This window comes from Chiloscyllium plagiosum, chromosome 37, assembly GCF_004010195.1.
Source record: "Chiloscyllium plagiosum isolate BGI_BamShark_2017 chromosome 37, ASM401019v2, whole genome shotgun sequence".
Taxonomy (NCBI): domain Eukaryota; kingdom Metazoa; phylum Chordata; class Chondrichthyes; order Orectolobiformes; family Hemiscylliidae; genus Chiloscyllium; species Chiloscyllium plagiosum.
This window is the reverse complement of record NC_057746.1, coordinates 32,021,782-32,040,286: the sequence shown is the minus strand read 5'-3', so window position 1 is coordinate 32,040,286 and position 18,505 is coordinate 32,021,782. Positions and strand designations below refer to the sequence as shown.

Sequence of the window (18,505 nt, the reverse complement as noted above, 5' to 3'; positions counted from 1 at the left end):
TATCTCCTACTCCCTCACCATATCTATTCCCTCCTTCACCCTCATTTCCCACTTGTTCACTCCATCTTACCTTTTCACTCCCATCTCCCTCTCTTTCACCCCATCTCCCTCTTTTTCACTTTCCTACCCTTCCTCACTATCCTCTTCCCTCCTTCACTCCCATTTGCCCCTCTTTCATCCATACCTAGCCCTCCTTCACATCTCATGCTACCATTCTGTAGTGATTGGAACAATGTCAGCCAGGTAGATTTCATAGAATGTGAGTTCCCTGACTGAGGCTATTAATCTGATCCAATCAGGGAGCCCTGGCTGAGATACAATCAGGACTGTCAGGGGTTTTGCTCACTCTAAAGCTGGCTATGTGCTAGCTGGATCAGTGTCATATGTTATGCACCTGTAAATAAACAGTGACTTAGTGATGGGATATGACCTTGGTGATGGGGCAGATGGGAGTGAAAAGGGGGGAGATAAGAGTGAAGGAGGGATAAGATTGGTTTAAGAAAGGGGTAGACGGTGAAAAAAGAGGAAGATAGTGTGTCATATGGAATTATTTCAGTAATGCCAAGAGAAAAACACGCCCCTGAAGAGATTCACTCATAACAGTTGTCTCTGAATTGGGGTAAGCATTTCTGACATCATGTCTTTATTTGAGAAGCTTGACTCATTTTATCCTGCCGTTAAAGACGGGTCTAGTATGTAGAAATAATTCCTTACTTTTAATGGGCAAATGACATTGGAGTAGATGAAAAGCAACAACTAATTCTCTTGAAAGTATATGGACTCAAAGCTTTTTTATTAATTAGGAGCCTAATTTTCCCAGAGGCACCTGATATGAAAACCTCTCACAGGTTGATAAATTTAGCTAAGGAATATTATGACTCCAAGCCTCCTCTAATTCTGACACACTATCGGTTTTACTTGACAGTTCCAGAACCAAGGGAATCCATTTCAGGATTTTTGACGAGGTTATGATGACTGGTAGAGGTATTTGATTTTTGAGAGATGGTTTCGTACAGGGATTAACGATATGACCATACAAAAGAGACTACTAGCTGAAGTTCAACTGGACTTCAAACTCCTGACTTGTGCCTTGTAGATGATGAATAGACTTTGGGGTGTCAGGAGGTGAGTTACTCGCCACAGTTTCCCTAGTCTCTGACCTGCTATTGTAACCACTATGTTTATGTGGTGAGTCCAGTTGAATTTTTAGTCAATGGCAATCTCAACGATGTTGACAGTGGGGGATTCAGTGATGGTGATACAGGGAATGTCAAGAGGCAGACTGTCTCTTATTCATGATGGACATTGTCTGGCATTTGTGTGGCACGAATGTTACTTACCACTAGTCGGCCCAAGCCTGGATATTGTCCAAATCTTGTTGCATTTAAACACAGACAGCTTCAGTATCTGAGAAGTCCTGATTGGAGCTGAACACTGTGCAGTCATTGGCAAACATCCCCACTTCTGACCTTATCACAGAGGAAAGGTCGTTGATGAATCAGCTGAAGATTGTTAGGCCAAGGACATTATCCCGAGGAACTTCTGCAGAGATGTCCTGGAGCTGAGATGATTGACCGTCCACAACCACAATCATCTTCCTTTGTGCCAGGTATGAGTCTAACCAGTGTAGTATTTTCCCCTGATACCCATTGATTCCAGTTTTACCCGGGCTCCTTGATGCCACACTTGGTCAAATGCGGCCTTATGTCAAGGGCTGTCACTCTCACCTCACCTCTAGAATTCAGCTCTTTTGTTCATGTTTGAACCAAGGCTGTAATGAATTCAGGACCTGAGTGACCCTGGCGAATCCCAAACTGGGCGTCACTGAGCAAGTAATCGATGAACAGGTGCTGCTAGATAGCCGTGTTGGTGACCCCTTCCATTACCTTACTGATGATGGAGAGTAGATTGATTGAGCAGGTTGGCCGGGTTGGATTTGTCCTGCGTTTTGTGCACAGGACATACCTGGGCAATTTTCCACTTTGTCAGGTCCATGCCAGTGTTGTAACTGTACTGGAGGAACTTGGGTAGGGGAGCAGCAAGTTCTGGAGCACACATCTTCAGTATTATTGCCGGAATTTTATCAGGGCTCGCTGCCTTTGCAGTATCCTGTGCCTCCAACCGTTTCTTGATATCACATGGAGTGAATCAAATTGACTGGAAACTGGTATTTGTGATGCTGGGACCACTGGAGGAGCCCAAGATGGATTATCCACTTGACACCTCTGATTGAAGATTGTTGCAAATGCATCAGCCTTATCTTTTGCACTGATGTGCTGGGCTTCTCCATCGTTGAGGTGGGGATATTTGTGGAGGCTCTTCCTCCAGTGAGTTGTTCAATTGTCCACCACGATTCACGACTGAATGTGGAAGGACTGCAGAACTTAGATCTGATCTGTTGGCTGTGGGGTCGCTTAGCTCTGTCTATCACTTGCTGTTTATGCCATATGGCAAGGAAGTAGTCCTGTTTGGTCGCTTCACCAGGTTGACCTCTCATTTTTAGGTATGCCTGATGCTGCTCCTGGCATGCCCTCCTGCACTCTCCATTGAACCATGGTTGATCCCCAGACTTGATGGTAATGGTTGAGTGGGGTATATGCCAGGTCATGAGGTTGCAGGTTGTGCTGGAGTACAATTCTGCTGCTATTAATGGCCCATAGCACCTCATGTGCTGCTAGGTCAGTTCAAAATCTGTCAAGTGCCACACAACACGATAGAGGTTATTCTCAATGCGAAAGCAGGACTTTGTCTTCACAAGAACAGTGCTTTACCTATACTGTCATGGACACATGTTTCTGCACACGGCAGATTAGTAAGGATGAGGTCAAGTATGTTTTTCTCTCTTGTTGGTTCCTTCACCACCTGCTGCAGACCCAGTCTAGAAGTTATATTCTTTAGGACACAACCAGCTCAATCACTAATGCTGCTGCCAAGCCACCCATGGTGGTGGACATTGAAATCCCCCACTCAGAGTACATTTTGCACCCTTGCCACCCTCAGTGCTTCCTCCAAGTGTTGTTCAACATGGAAGAATACTGATTCATCAGCCAAAGGAGGACGGTACGTTGTAATCGGTTTCCTTTATGTTTAACCTGAAGCCATGAGACTTCATAGGGTCCAAAGACAATGTCAAGGACTCCCTTCGCAACTCCCTCCTGACTGTATACCACTGTGCTGCCACCACTGCTGGGTCTGTCCTACCGGTAAGACAAGACATATCCACGTATGGTAATGGTGGTGGTATGGGGTGTTATCTATAAGGTATGATTCCATAAAAATGACTATGTCAGACAGCTCTCCCAATTTCAGCATGAGTCCCCAGATGTTGCTAAAGAGGACCTTGCATGGTCCACAGGGCTGTTTGTGTTTTCGCCGTCACCTTTTCTGGTTCCTAGTTCAAAGCCAGGTGGCTCATCTGGTTTCATTTCTTTGTTGTGACTTTCTCGCAATTGATACAACTGAGTGGTTTGCTAGGCCATTTCAGAGGACAGTTAAGAGTCAACCACATTGCTGTGGCTCTGGAGTCACATGTAGACTAGATCAGGTAAGGATGGCAGTTTCCTTCCCTAAAGGACATTAGTGAACCAGATGAGTTTTTCTGACAATTGATAATGGCTTAGTCAACTCTTAATTTCCGATTTTTAATTGAGGTCATCGCCTCCCCAATGCTTGACAACAAGAGTCCCACCAGGCATGAATTCAGTAAGACAACTCATAGGCCAGTATCCAGAAGATTGCACACCTTGGAAAATCCACCTATATCTGGTTTGGAACAGTTCAACTGCTTAGCAACATCCAAATCAGAACCAATCAAAATAAACATCTGGTTAAATGGTCACCCAGTTCTAATGGAGGTCGATATCTGCATCAGGTACATTGTATCAGTGATTGTAGAGCCAGTCTAATTCAAAATTCACCGTGGATTCGAACCCTTAAGTTTGTGTAAGACCTCAGCTTCATGGGAACTAAAGCAGGGAATCCCTACAGATTAAGGGTACAACTTTGATTCCCATCTTTCATGATAAACAGCTGGTTCAGTTATCACTGGTTGTAGTAAAGGCTCAGGCCCAAGTTTAATGGGGTCAAATTGGTTGAGAAAGATTGAGTGTTTGTCTCAACATTTTACGATTAGAAATTGGCTGTCTGAGTGAAGTCCTAATTAAATACCCAGAACCTTTTCAGGGAGATCTAGAGACTATCAAAGGGGCCAAGGCCACCTTACATGTTGAGCAAAAAGCAATTCCATGATGCTGCAAGGCCCACCCAATATCATTTGTTTTGCAGGCAAAGTAGAGGCAGAAATTAGGAAGCTGGAAGCATCAAACCAGGTCAATTTACAGAATGGGCAGCACCTGTCACATTAATTGTGAAGATTAGATTAGATTACTTACAATGTGGAAACAGGCCCTTTGGCCCAACAAGTCCACATCGACCCTCCAAAGAGCAACCCAACCAGACCCATTCCCCTACACCTAACACTACGGGCAATTTAGCATGGCCAATTCACCTAACTGCACATTTTTGGACTGTGGGAGGAAACCGGAGCACCCAGAGGAAACCGATGCAGACACGGGGAGAATGTGCAAACTCCACACAGATAGTTGCCTAAGGCGGGAATTGAACCCAGGTCTCTGGCACTGTGAGGCAGCAGTGCTAACCATTGTGACACCGTGCTGCCCTAAAGTCTGACCATGGCTGATCCTTTTTCAATCGAAAATGGAAGGGTGCCAGGATGGAAGCCAGATTACATATGAATTTTCGCTAATAATTCACCAACCCAAGACCTATGCACTGGCACAGACGCGGAAGCTAGAGTACCTTTGTTCACTCTCATTTTATTTTCCACAACAGGTGTAATCCAGTCCTGTCAACTCCGTAGCCCAAGTATGTCACTTGTCGACTTCGCCTTTGTGGGGATTTTAAACAAACGGTGAACTGCTTTTCGCAACTGGATAAATACTCAACCCCTCACAAAGCGATCGTCTACACAAAGCTGGCGGGGGGGGTGGTGTGGTCCTTCATAAACCATGCGTACTTGCAATTGTGGTTAGATGAAGATTCCCGGTGTCATGGTACAATTAATATCCTTAAGGGTTTGTATCAATATAGGAGACTGCCTTTTAGGGTATCATCAGCCTGAAGAAGGGCCTGTGCCCGAAACGTCGAATCTCCTGTTCCCTGGATGCTGCCTGACCTGCTGTGCTGTTCCAGCAATAAAGTTTCAACTATCATCAGCCTATGCCATTTTCCAAGGGACAATGGAGAACATTTTATGAGGTCTACCGTAGGTCACCATTTATTGGATGCTGTGATAATAACTGGGACGACCAATAAACAGCACTTAGAGTACTTGGAATAGTGCTTTAAAGTTTCTCCAAGACAGGGGTATGCCTTAGGGGGGAAAGAAAATGTGTTCCAGGCATCCCAAGTGACCTACTTGGGCTATAGAGTTGACAAGAGAAAATCCATATGTAACCTGGCCTCCATTCTGGCACCCTTACATTTTCTATTGGAAAAGGTTCAGCCATGTAAATGGTCTCTTGACCAAGATGTAGCCTTTAGGGAAATGAAGAAGCAGCTATCATCATCTAAGATGTTAGCACACTACAATCCCAAGTGAGATGTGGTGCCAACATGTGATGCCTCCCCGTATGATACTGAGGTAGCATTGGCTCACAGATGGCCCAGTGGAGAGGAATACCTAAAGCTATGCTTTGGTTGATGCTGAATGAAGACACACGCAGATAGAGAATCAAGGTTCAACGGTCATCTTTGGAATGAAAAAGTTCCACCAATACCTTTACAGACATAACTTTGTAATAGTAATGGACCACAAACTCCTGCTAGGGCTACTCAAACGGGAAAGACAGAGCCGTGCCACCCATAGCTCTAGGTTGATTTCAATGGTGGGCTCTTGTACAATAACAAGTTGGAACATTGTCAAGATGCCTTGAGCTGCCTCCCACTGGCAGATTCAGCACTAGTGGTGCCACCACTGGATGATTCTGTTATACAGTCATAGAGTCATAGAGATGTACAGCACGGAAACAAACCCTTCGGACCAACCCATCCATGTCAACCAGATATCCCAACCCAATCTAATCTCACCTGCCAGCACTTGGCCCATATCCCTCCAAACCCTTCCTATTCATGTACCTATCCAGATGCTTTTTAAATGTTGCAATTGTACCAGCCTCCACCACGTCCTCTGGAAGCTCATTCCATACACGTACCACTCCCTGTGTGACAATGTTGCCCCTTAGATCTCTTTTATATCTTTCCCCTCTCACCCTAAACCTATGCCCTCTAATTTTGGACTCTCCCAGGCCAGGGAAAAAGATTTAGTCTATTTATCCTAACCAGGCCCCTCATAATTTTGTAAACCTCTATAAGATCACCCCTCAGCCTCTGATGGTCCAAGGAAAGCAGCCCCAGCCTGTTCAGCCTCTCCCTATAGCTCAATTCCTTCAATCCTAGCAACATCCTTGTAAATCTTTTATGAACCCTTTCAAGTTTCACAACATCTTTCCGATAGGAAGGACACCAGAATTGCACACAATATTCCAACAGTGGTCTAACCAATGTCCTGCATAACTGCAACATGACCTCCCAATTACTGTACTTAAAACTCTGACCAATAAAGAAAAGCATACCAAACGCCTTCTTCACTATCCTATTTACCTGCGACTCCACTTTCAAGGAGCTATGAATCTGCACTCCAAGGTCTCTTTGTTCAGCAACACTCCTCGGTCCTTACCATTAAGTGTATAAGTCCTGTTAAGATTTGCTTTCCCAAAATGCAGCACCTCGCAATTATCTGAATTAAACTCCATCTGCCACTTCTCAGCCCATTGGCCTATCTGGTCAAGATCCTGTTGTAATCCAGGTAACCTTCTTTGCGGTCCACTACACCTCCAATTTTGGTGTCATCTGCAAACTTGCTAACTGTACCTTTTTTACTCACATCCAAATCATTTACATAAATGACGAAAAGTAGTGGACCCAGCCCCAATCCTTGTGGCACTCCACTGGTCACAAGCCTCCAGCCTGAAAAACAACCCTCCACCACCACCCTCTGTCTTCTACCTTTGTGCCAGTTCTGTATCCAAATGGCTAGATCTCCCTGTATTCCATGAGATCTAACCTTGCTAACTAGTCTCCCATGGGGATCCTTGTCGAACGCCTTACTGAAGTCCAGATAAACCACATCTACCCCTCTGCCCTCATCAATCATCGGGTTATTTCTTCAAAAAACTCAATCAAGTTTGTGAGACATGATTTCCCATGCACAAAGCCATGTTGACTATCCCGAATCAGTCCTTTCCTTTCCAAATACATGTACATCCTGTCCCTCAGAATTCACTCCAACAACTTGCCCACCACTGATGTCAGGCTCACTGCTCTATAGTTCCCTGGCTTGTCCTTACCACCCTTCTTAAACAGTGGCACCATGTTAGCCAACCTCCAGTCTTTCAGCTCCTCACCTGTGAGTATTGATGATACAAATATCTCAGCAATCACTTCCCAAGCTTCCCACAGAGTTCTATGGTATACCTGATCAGGTCCTGGGGATTTATCCGCTTTCATGTGTTTCAAGACATCTAGCACCTCCTCCTCTGTAATATGGACATTTTTCAAGATGTCACCATCTATTTCCCTACACTCTACATCTTTCACGTATATTTCCACAGTAAATACTGATGCAAAATACACGTTTAGTATCTCCCCCATTTTCTGCAGCTCCACACAAAGGCAGCCTTGCTGATCTTTGAGGGGTTCTATTCTCTCCCTAGTTACCCTTTTGTCCTTAATATATTTGTTTTGTCCTTAATATATTTGTAAAAACCCTTTGGATTCTCCTTAATTCTATTTGTCAAAGCTACCATCTTCTGTCCCCTTTTTGGCCTCCTGATTTCCCTCTTAAGTAAACTCCTACTGCCTTTCTACTCTTTAAGGATTCACTTGATCTATCCTGTCTATACCTGACATATGCTTCTTTCTTTTTCTTAACCAAACCTTCAATTTCTTTAGTTATCCGGCATTCCCTATACCTACCAGCCTTTCCTTTCACCCCAACAGGAATATACTTTCTCTGGACTCTCACTTATCTCATTTCTGAAGGCTTCCCATTTTCCAGCCGTCCCTTTACATGCTTTCGGAAGTTCTTGCCTAATACTGTCAAAATTGGCCTTTCTCCAATTTAGAACTTCAACTTTTAGATCTGATCTATCCTTTTCCATCACTATTGTAAATCTAATAGAATTAAGGTCGCTGGCCCCAAAGTGCTCCCCCACTGACACCTCAGTCACCTGCCCTGCCTTATTTCCCAAGAGTAGATCAAGCTTTGCACCTTCTTTAGTAGGTACTTCCACATAATGAATCAGAAAATTTTCTTGTAAATACTTAACAAATTCCTCTCCACCTAAACCCTTAACACTACAGCAGTCCCAGTCTATGTTCGGAAAGTTAAAATCCCCTAGCATAACCACCCTATTATTCTTACAGATAGTTGAGATCTCCTTACAAATTCATTTCTCCATTTCCCTCTGACTATTCGGGGTCTATAATACAATACCAATAAGGTGATCATCCCTTTCTTATTTCTCAGTTCTACTCAAATAACTTCCTTGGATGTATTTCTGGGAATATCCTGCAACAGTACAGCTGTAATGCTATCCCTTACCAAAAGCGCCACTCCCCCTCCTCTCTTGCCTCCCTCTCTGTCCTTACTATAGCATTTGTATCCTGGAACATTAAGCTGCCAGTCATGTCCATCCCTGAGCCACGTTTCTGTAATTGCTATGATATCCCAGTCCCATGTTCCTAACCATGCCCTGAGTTCATCTGCCTTCCCTGTTAGGCCCCTTGCATTGAAATTAATGCAGTTTAATTTATCAGTCTGCTTTGTCCCTGTCTGCCCTGACTGACTCGCTTCTGTTCTCAACTGTACCAGTCTCAGATTGATCTCTTTCCTTACTATCTCCCTGGGTCCCACTCCCCTACCTTACTAGTAGGGGAGTACTTAAATTCTCCCAAGCAACTCTAGCAAATCTCCCTGCCAGTATATTAGTGAGGAAATTCACACAGCCAAAGTACAAAGAGATCTGGGAGTGCTAGCCCAGGATTCTCTAAATGTTAATTTGCAGGTTGAGACCTTGATTAAGGAATCAAATGTAATGTTGTCATTTATCTCAAGAGAGTTGGAATATAAAAGCAGTGATGTGCTTCTGAGACTTTATAAAGCTCTAGTTAGGCCCCATTTGGAATAGTGTTTCCAATTTTGGACCCCACACCTCTGGAAGGACAGACTGGCACTGGATGTGTCCAGCGGAGATTCACACGGATGATCCCTGGAATGGTAGGTCTAACATGCGATGAATGGCTGAGGATCCTGGGATTATATTCATTAGAGTTCAGAAGGCTGAGGGGAGATCTAATAGAAGCTTACAAGATAATGCATGGTTTAGAAAGGATGGACCCTGGGAAGTTGTTTCCGTTAGGCGGGGAGACTAGGACCAGTGGGCACAGCCTTAGAATTAGAATGGGTCAATTTAGAATGGAAATGAGGAGACATTTCTTCAACCAGAGAGTAATGGGCCTGTGGAATTCATTTCCATGGAGTGCAGTGGAGGCCAGACTTGAAGACATTTAAGGCTGAGATTGGCAAATATTTGATCTCACAAGGAATTAAGGGCCAAGGGGAGAGTGCGGGTAAGTGGAGTTGAAATGCCTGTCAGCCATGATTAAATGGCAGAGTGGACTCAATGGCTGAATGGCCTTACTTCCAATGTCTTATGGTCTCATGGTAAAGGACAGCATATTATTTTGAGGAGCAAGAGTGAGTGTCACAAAAATCATCATTAGATTCGGGCTGAATGGTGACTCAGTGGTTAGTACTGCTGCCTCACAGAGCCAGGGACCTAGGTTTGATTCCACCCTTGGGCAATTGTCTATGTAAAGTTTGTATATTCTACCTGTGTCTGCGTGGGTTTCCTCTGGATGCTTTGGTTTCCTCCCCAAGGCCAAAAGCTGTGCAAGTTAGGTGGATTGGCCATTCGGAGTTAACTACAGTGTCCAGGGATGTGCAAATTAGGTGGGCTAGCCATGGGAAATGCAAGGTTACAGTGATAGAGTAGGGGAGTGAGTCTGGGTAGGATGCTCTTTGGAGGGTCAGTGTGGATTCCATGGGCTGAATGGCCTGCTCCCACACTGTAGGGATTCTATGAACTCCAGCAGGGTCATCCAGGAGTTTCCAAAATGAAGATTTTGGTGAGATGTTATGCCTCGTGGCCAGGATTGGATGCTGACAGCTACATTGGAGAGGCAGTGCCCAGCGTGCCAACAAAAATAGAAATTACTGCTAGCAGCTCTCCCACATTCATGGGTAAACCCTGGACAGGGTAAACAGGCAAACCCTGAACTCAGTTCCATATCGACCATGGCAGTCCTTTCATGGGCTCTATATTTTTCATCACTGTGGACACCCACTCAAAGTGTTTGGACATGCATTCAGTTAATTCATCAAACACAGGGTTGACAATAGAAAAGTTGCAAGCATGTTTTGTAATACATGGACTCCCACAGGTGTTGGTCACAGAGAATGGGCCAATATTTACCAGCAGAGAATTTGAGTATTTCCTGAAGTCAAACGACATTTGGCATGTAAAGACAGCCCCATACCATTCATCATCCAATGAAAGAGTAGTCCAAACTTTGAAGGCGGGCTTAACGAAACAGTCTACAGCAACATTTGATACCAAACTGTCCCAGTTCCTGTTTGATTATAGGACCACCCCTCATGTAACTACATAGATAGCTCCAGCAGAATTACAAATGGGGAGAAAACACTGCACTAGTAAAATCTGATCTTCCCAGCTCTATTGGCAGGGATAGGATGAAACAGATTTAGAATCACCAATGCCAGACAGAAGACTCTTTGAAGCAAAATAGGCAGTTTACCTCATGGGACAAAGTTTGGTTTTGAAACCACGGTAATGGCCCTGCATGGGTAACAGGCATGGTCGATGTGAGGTCTGATTCTGTGACGTATAAAGTTCAGTTTGGTGAGACAGTCCTATACAAGCAAATGAGCCACATGAAAACTGCAACCTTGCAAATGTACCCGGCCCCTCAGAACATCAGGCAAGGGTGTCAGAACCTGTGAGATCGCAACCTCTGCCTAGCATAAAAAACACCTCTGAGGACGAGATGCACACAGCAGATGTCGCAGCCTTGACACTGTTACTGCCTGAAGAAGAGGATGAATTTCAGCTAAGGCGCTCCGGGTGCAAGAGACAGGCAACGGTTTGTTACACGCCACCAGTAATTGAGGCAGAATCGGAGGAACATACCAGGAAAATCTGCAGGAGAAAGAACAGGCCTATGTCCCAGGACTTAGAGAGCAATGGATATAGTAATTAGAACAATGTCAGCCAGGTAGATCTCACAGTATACCTTTTCCTTTATTGGGGCGTTAACCTGGTACAAACAGATATAAACAGGAGTGTTGGCGTTTCTGCTCAGTTTAAGAGCTGGCTCTGTGCTAACTGGGTCAGTGTCATGTACTATGCATGTGTAAATAAAGGGTGACTTGTTGATGGGATACCAACCTTCATGGAGTTATCTCCCTCTCTTTCACTCCTATCTCCCCCATCTTGCTCCTCCTTCTCTCCCATTTTCCCTACCTTCACTCCCATCTACCCCTCCTTCACCCCCATGTCCCCCTCCTTCTCCACATTTTCACTTCCATCACTCCCATCTATACCATCCACATCTACACCTTCTTCACACCAGTCTCCCCCTCCTTCTCCACATTTTGTTTTTATTTATTCATTTTATCAGTTGTGGACGTTGCTGGTTGGCCAGTATTTATTGCTTGGCCCTGGTTGCCTTTGAGAAGACGATGGTGAGCTGCCTTCTTAAACTGCTGATGGTTCACCCACAATGCCATTAAGGAAGAAATCCCAGGATTTTGATCCAGTGACAGTGGAACGGTGATCTATTTCCAAGTCAGGATGGTGAATGGCTTGGAGGGGAATTTGAATGTGGTGTTGTTCCCAAATATCTGCTAGCTCTGTCCTTCTAGATGGAAGTGGTCGTGGCTTAGAAAGTGCTGTCTGAGAATCTTTGGTGAATTTCTGCAGTGCACCTTGTAGATAGTACACACTGCTGCTACTGAGCATCGGTAGTGGATGGAATGGATGCTTGTGGAGGTAGTGCTAATTAAGCTGGCTCCTTTATCCTGAAAGATATCAAGCTTCTAGATTGTTGTTGGGGCTGCACTCATCCAGACAAGTGGGTTGTATACAATCACACTCCTGACTTGTACTGTGTATATGGTGGACAGATTTTGAGGAGTCAGGTGAGTTACTCGCCACAGTATTCCTAGCCTCTGACCTGTTCTTGTTGCCACTGTGTTTATGTGGTGAGTCCAGCTGAATTTCTTGTCAATGATAAGCCCCAGGATTTTGACTGTGGGGAATTCAGTGATGGCAACACTGTTGAATGTCAAGGGTCAATAGTTAGATTGTGTTTTATTGGTGATGGTCGTAGTGTGGCATTTGTGTAGCACAAATGTTACTTGCCATTTGTCAGCCTAACCTGGATATTTCCCAATCTTGTTGCATTTGAAAATGGACTGTTTTACTATCTGATGAGTCGTAAATGGTAGTGAACATTGTGCAATCATCGGTGAACATCCCCACTTTTGACCTGATGCTTGATGGATGGTCATTGATGAAACAGCTGAAGATGGTTGGGTGTAGGAAACTATCCTGAGAAACTCCACACCAGCATCTCACATGACCATGGCATTGCTGCAACACGCTCAGCACTCAATACCAATAACTGCCAATTTCCAGATACCAACCTACAACTCATCCGCCTCATCCTTAATCTCAACGTCTTCACCTTCAACAACCAGCTGTTCATCTGGACACATGGAAGAATCATGGAGACCACATTTGCACCCCAATATGCCAAAAGGTTCAAGCACAAGTTCGAACTAAACTTCTTGGCTGTAAAGGACCTCCAACTAATGCTATACACCAGATACATTGACATTTTCTTCCTTCGGACTCATGGCAAGGAATCACTAAATCAACTACATGACGATATCAACAAATTTCATCCCACCATCAAAATCAGTTTCATTCTTGGACACATTCTTGCATTTCCATTAAGGATGGACACCTCACTACTTCACTCCACTGCAAGCATATAACCTCATGATGATTCACTTCTCTAGCTTCCACCTAAACATGATAAAAATAAGATCCCTTACAGAGAAGCCCTGCATGTACACAGGATCTGCTCAGATGCTAGGGAATGGGACGAACATTTACAGACGCCAAAAGACACCCTCATAAGAACAGGATATGATTTTAAACTCACTGATTGCCAGTTCCAATGTGTCACAGTGAAAAACCGTAACAACCTCCTCAGAAGTCAGATGGGGACAGGACCGTGTATCCTTCATCGTCCAATACTTCCCTAGAGCAGAGAAACAATGTCAGGTTCTTTACAGTCTTCAACATGTCATCAATAATGAGAAACATCTCACCAGAGCCATCGCAACGCCTTCACTTCTTGCTTTCAAACAACCGTCAAACCTCAAAAAGACATAGTTTGAAACAAACTACCCAGCCTTAAGGAAAACAGCGACCACATCACCATACAACCTTGCCAATGGCCAACCTCTGCATGTAGTGCCAGATCATTGACATGGATACTACCATCACACATGGGAATACCACCACCAAGTATACAGAAGGTACACATGTGACTCGGCCAATGTTGTCTACCTCATTCACTGAGGATGCCTTGAGGCGTATATACTGGCAAGACAATGCATACACTACAACAACGGATGAATGGACATGGCACAACAATTGCTAGGCCAGGAATGTTGTCTCCCAGTCAGGGAACACTCAGCAGTCAATGACATTCAGCCTCCAATCTTCGGGTAAGCATCCTCCAAGATGGCCTTCGAGATGCAGAATCACTGAGCAGAAACTGATAGCCAAGTTCTGTACTCATGCAGATGGCCTCCACCATGTTCTTGGGTTCATGTAGTGCTACATGTAACCCCTTTATACTGTCTGTAGTTGTAAAATCTTTCTTACTCTTCTGTTTGGACACCATCACCTTGATAACTTAGAACATAAGAACTAGGATCAGGAGTCGGCCATCTAGCCATTCGAGCCAGCTCCGCGATTCAATAAGATCATGGCTGATCTTTTCATGGCCTCAGCTTCACTTACCCAACCTCTCACCACAACCCTGAACTTCTTTACTGTTCAAAAAATTATCTATCTTAGTTTTTTTTATATAATATATTTTTATTAAGAAAAAATTGAGTTTTAAATATTACAACAAATACAAAACAATGCAATTCAAAACAGTACAAAGATAGTACAAAACTAAACCCAAATAATAAAAATATTCCCCAACCCACCCTCCTATACGAATGTATGAATATTTATAGAGAAGTATAAAATTTTAAAAAAACCCTAAACTAGCTATTTAACTAAATAAATAAATACCTAACAACAAACAAATAAATAATAATAACTCAGCACAGCCAAACAAAACACTCATACATTCACAGTTCCTCCTCCCTGGATATTGGACTCATGAAACACAATCGTTATGGCTATATAAAAGCCCTTGTTCGTGTAGCAGATAAATCTGTGTCCAGGTACTTCAAAAAGGGTTGCCATGTCTTGTAAAAATTCTCAGTTTTGTGGTGTATCATATTTGTGAGAAAATCCAGGGGAATATGCTCTATAACAATCTTCCACCAACCCGACAAGCCTGGGGGTTTTTCGGATATCCACCCTAGCAAGATATTCTTCCTTGCACAGAATGTAAGAATATTGAAAAGCTTTTTTTCTTATGCGCGTCTGCAGGAAATACAATGGGTAGGCCCAAAAGGAGAGAAATAGGGTCATCCTCTCCATTGCACCCACCACAGCACTCCAATATGTTTGAAGCCTGTCACAAGACCAAAGACATAGGGTCAGAGTGCCCGTGCAGACCTTGTACTTGGGACATGCTGAAGATACCCCTGGTTTAAATTTTGACAAACGGTCTGGGGCTAAGTGGACCCTGTGGAGAATCTTCAACTGTAAAGCATGGGTCCTATTGCAAATTGATATCTTCCTTGCATTCTCCCAAATATCCTCCCATGCCTCTGAAGAAACTTCAACACCCAGCTCTCTTTCCCACATCTTGCAGAGTCGATCAAACTCATCTGAGATGGCACTCCCCAATTGGTGATATAAAGTATTGACAGACAGTGTACTCTTAGCCCTTAGTACCCTTCTTTCTATGTCAGATTTGTAGAGATCAGCCAAACGTGTGGTCTTTTTTTGAATAAAATCCCTAACTTGAAAAAAACGAAAGAGGTCTCTATTAGGTAACTCGTACTTCCGTACTAATGGATCGAAGGACATCATTACATCTCCCTCAAATAAATCACCCATGCAAGATTATGGGCGGCACAGTGGCACAGTGGTTAGCACTGCTGCCTCACAGCGCCAGAGACCCGGGTTCAATTCCCGCCTCAGGCGACTGACTGTGTGGAGTTTGCACGTTCTCCCCGTGTCTGCGTGGGTTTCCTCCGGTGCTCCGGTTTCCTTCCACAGTCCAAACGATGTGCAGGGTCAGGTGAATTGGCCATGCTAAATTGCCCGTAGTGTTAGGTAAGGGGTAAATGTAGGGGTATGGGTGGGTTTCGCTTCAGCGGGTCGGTGTGGACTTGTTGGGCCAAAGGGCCTGTTTCCACACTGTAATGTAATCTAAAAAAAAATCTAATATACCCCTAGCTGCCCAACGTTTAAATCCTGAATCTATCATACCCGGTTGAAAACCCGGCATATCTACTAAAGGTGTAAACAAAGATGTTTTGCCAATATTACTTTCCCTCTGCCGAATTGTGCTCCATGCTTTAACAGCATTGATGACTATTGGGTTATGGTAATATTCCCTAACTATCCTCACTTTGTCCAAAAACAGCAAACTGGTAAGGGGCACCTTGCCTGGGAGGCTTCAATATCTAGCCATATTCAAAGAGGGTCCCCACAAACCCAATCACTTACGTAGGTCAAAAGCGAGCTTAATTGGTCATTTTTAATGTCCGGAAGGTCTACTCCCCCCAATCTGTGAGAGGCAACTGCAGTTTGGCTAATTTAATGAGGGGCCGTTTACGGTGCCAGATAAAGGAGCTGAACTAACCATTCAGTCTCCTGAGTGTTTGTTTATTGAAAATCAGGAGGAGCATCCGTATAGGGTATAGCAAACGAGGGAGAATATTTATCTTAATAAACGCTATCCGACCCAACCATGAGACTGGAAGTGCCTCCCATCTTTGGAGATCTTGTATAATTTTTTCAAATAATTGAGTAAAATTGACTTTGAACAGCCAATCCAGAACTGGAGTAATGAATACGCCCAAATACACAAAACCCCCCTGTGACCACTAAATGGGAATCTATAGTCACTCTCAAGAGCCAACTCATAAGCATAGCCTCTGATTTAGTAAAATTGATCTTATACCCTGAAAAAGCACCAAACGCGTGAATGCATTATATCAGGCAAGGCACTGAAACTGTTGGATTTGTCATGAAAATCAGAACATCGTCTGCATACAGCGAGATCTTATGTAATTTTGACCCTACTTCTGGAGCTGATATACTGAGATCCCCACGAATGGCCTCTGCCAACGGTTCAATCACCAACGTAAAAAGTAATGGTGAAAGGGGACAGCCTAGAAATATCAAAATTGCTTGATCGTACCCCGTTGGTAATGACCGCCGCGAGAGGTACACTGTCGAGAACCTTGACCCATCTTATGAAAACTTCGCCCAGACCAAACCGGTCTAGAGTATAGAAAAGGTACAGCCTCTCAACTTGACCAAATGCCTTCTCTGCATCGAAAGAAATCACCAATCCCTGTATTGACTGCTGTTGGGAAGCTTGAATTACGTTAAGCAGCCTCCTAACATTAGTGGAGGATCTGCGACCTTTTATGAAGCCCGTCTGATCCTCTTTAATAATAGAGGGTAACACAGTCTCCAGCTTTAATGCGAGAGCCTTAGAGAGGATCTTAAAGTCCACATTTAAGAGCGAGATGGGCCCATATGAAGCACAGTCTTCCGGATTCTTCCCTTTTTTAAGGATAAGTGAAATATTGGCCTCTCTCAGAGATGGTGGGAGACAATCATGATTGTATGAATCATTAAACATATTCAGCATCGGGCCTGACAGTATACTTATAAATTCCTTACAGAATTAGAACATAGAACATAGAACATAGAAGAATACAGCGTAGTACAGGCCCTTTGGCCCTCGATGTTGTGCCGATCCAAGCCCACCTAACCTATACTAACCCACTATCCTCCATATACCTATCCAATGCCCGCTTAAATGCCCATAAAGAGGGAGAGTCCACCACTGCTACTGGCAGGGCATTCCATGAACTCACGACTCGCTGAGAAAAGAACTTACCCCTAACATCTGTCCTATACCTACCACCCCTTAATTTAAAGCTATGCCCCCTCGTAATAGCTGACTCCATACGTGGAAAAAGATTCTCACTGTCGACCCTATCTAAACCCCTAATCATCTTATACACCTCTATCAAGTCACCCCTAAAACTTCTTTCCTCCAATGAAAACAGCCCCAAGTGCCTAAGCCTTTCCTCATACGATCTTCCTACCATACCAGGCAACATCCTGGTAAACCTCCTCTGCACCCGTCCCAGTGCCTCCACATCCTTCCTATAGTATGGCAACCAAAACTGCACACAATACTCCAGATGCAGCCGCACCAGAGTCTTATACAACTGCATCATGACCTCAGGACTCAGGAACTCAATTCCTCTACCAATAAAAGCCAATACGCCATATGCCTTCCTAACCGCACTATTTACTTGGGTGGCAACTTTCAGAGATCTGTGTACATGGACACCAAGATCCCTCTGCTCATCCACACTACCAAGTATCCGACCATTAGCCCAGAACCCCATCTTTTTGTTATTCTTCCCAAAGTGAATCACCTCACACTTAGCTACATTGAACTCCATTTGCCACCTTTCTGCCCAGTTCTGCAGCTTATCTATATCCCGCTGTAACCTGCCACATCCTTCCTCACTGTCAACAACTCCTCCGACTTTCGTATCATCCGCAAACTTGCTCACCCAACCTTCTAACCCCTCTTCCAGGTCATTTATAAAAATGACAAACAGCAATGGTCCCAAAACAGATCCTTGCAGAACACCGCTAGTAACAGCACTCCAAGATGAACCTTTACCATCAACTACTACCCTCTGTCTTCTTCCAGCCAGCCAAATCCTAATCCAAACCTCCAACTCACCCTCAATGCCATATCTCCGTATTTTCTGCAGTAGCCTACCATGGGGAACCTTATCAAACGCCTTACTAAAATCCATATATACCACATCTACCGCTTTCCCCTCATCAACCCCCTTCGTCACCTTTTCAAA

At 44.2% G+C, this 18,505-nt stretch overlaps 1 protein-coding gene across 8 annotated transcripts in view; it reads right to left on the bottom strand.

The window, feature by feature from the left end:
* The window catches only part of LOC122541477 (carcinoembryonic antigen-related cell adhesion molecule 6-like), a 178,319-nt gene that overhangs the window by 121,187 nt on the left and 38,627 nt on the right, over positions 1 to 18,505 (bottom strand). For 7 of the 8 annotated variants that reach the window (XM_043678265.1, XM_043678270.1, XM_043678268.1 and 4 more), the window contains exon 2: positions 13,393 to 13,491. The exons of the other annotated variant lie outside the window; for it this stretch is intronic. In XM_043678265.1, coding sequence (XP_043534200.1) covers positions 13,393 to 13,491 — 99 coding nt within the window. The remainder of the gene's footprint in view (positions 1 to 13,392; positions 13,492 to 18,505) is intronic. 8 annotated transcript variants of the gene reach the window in all.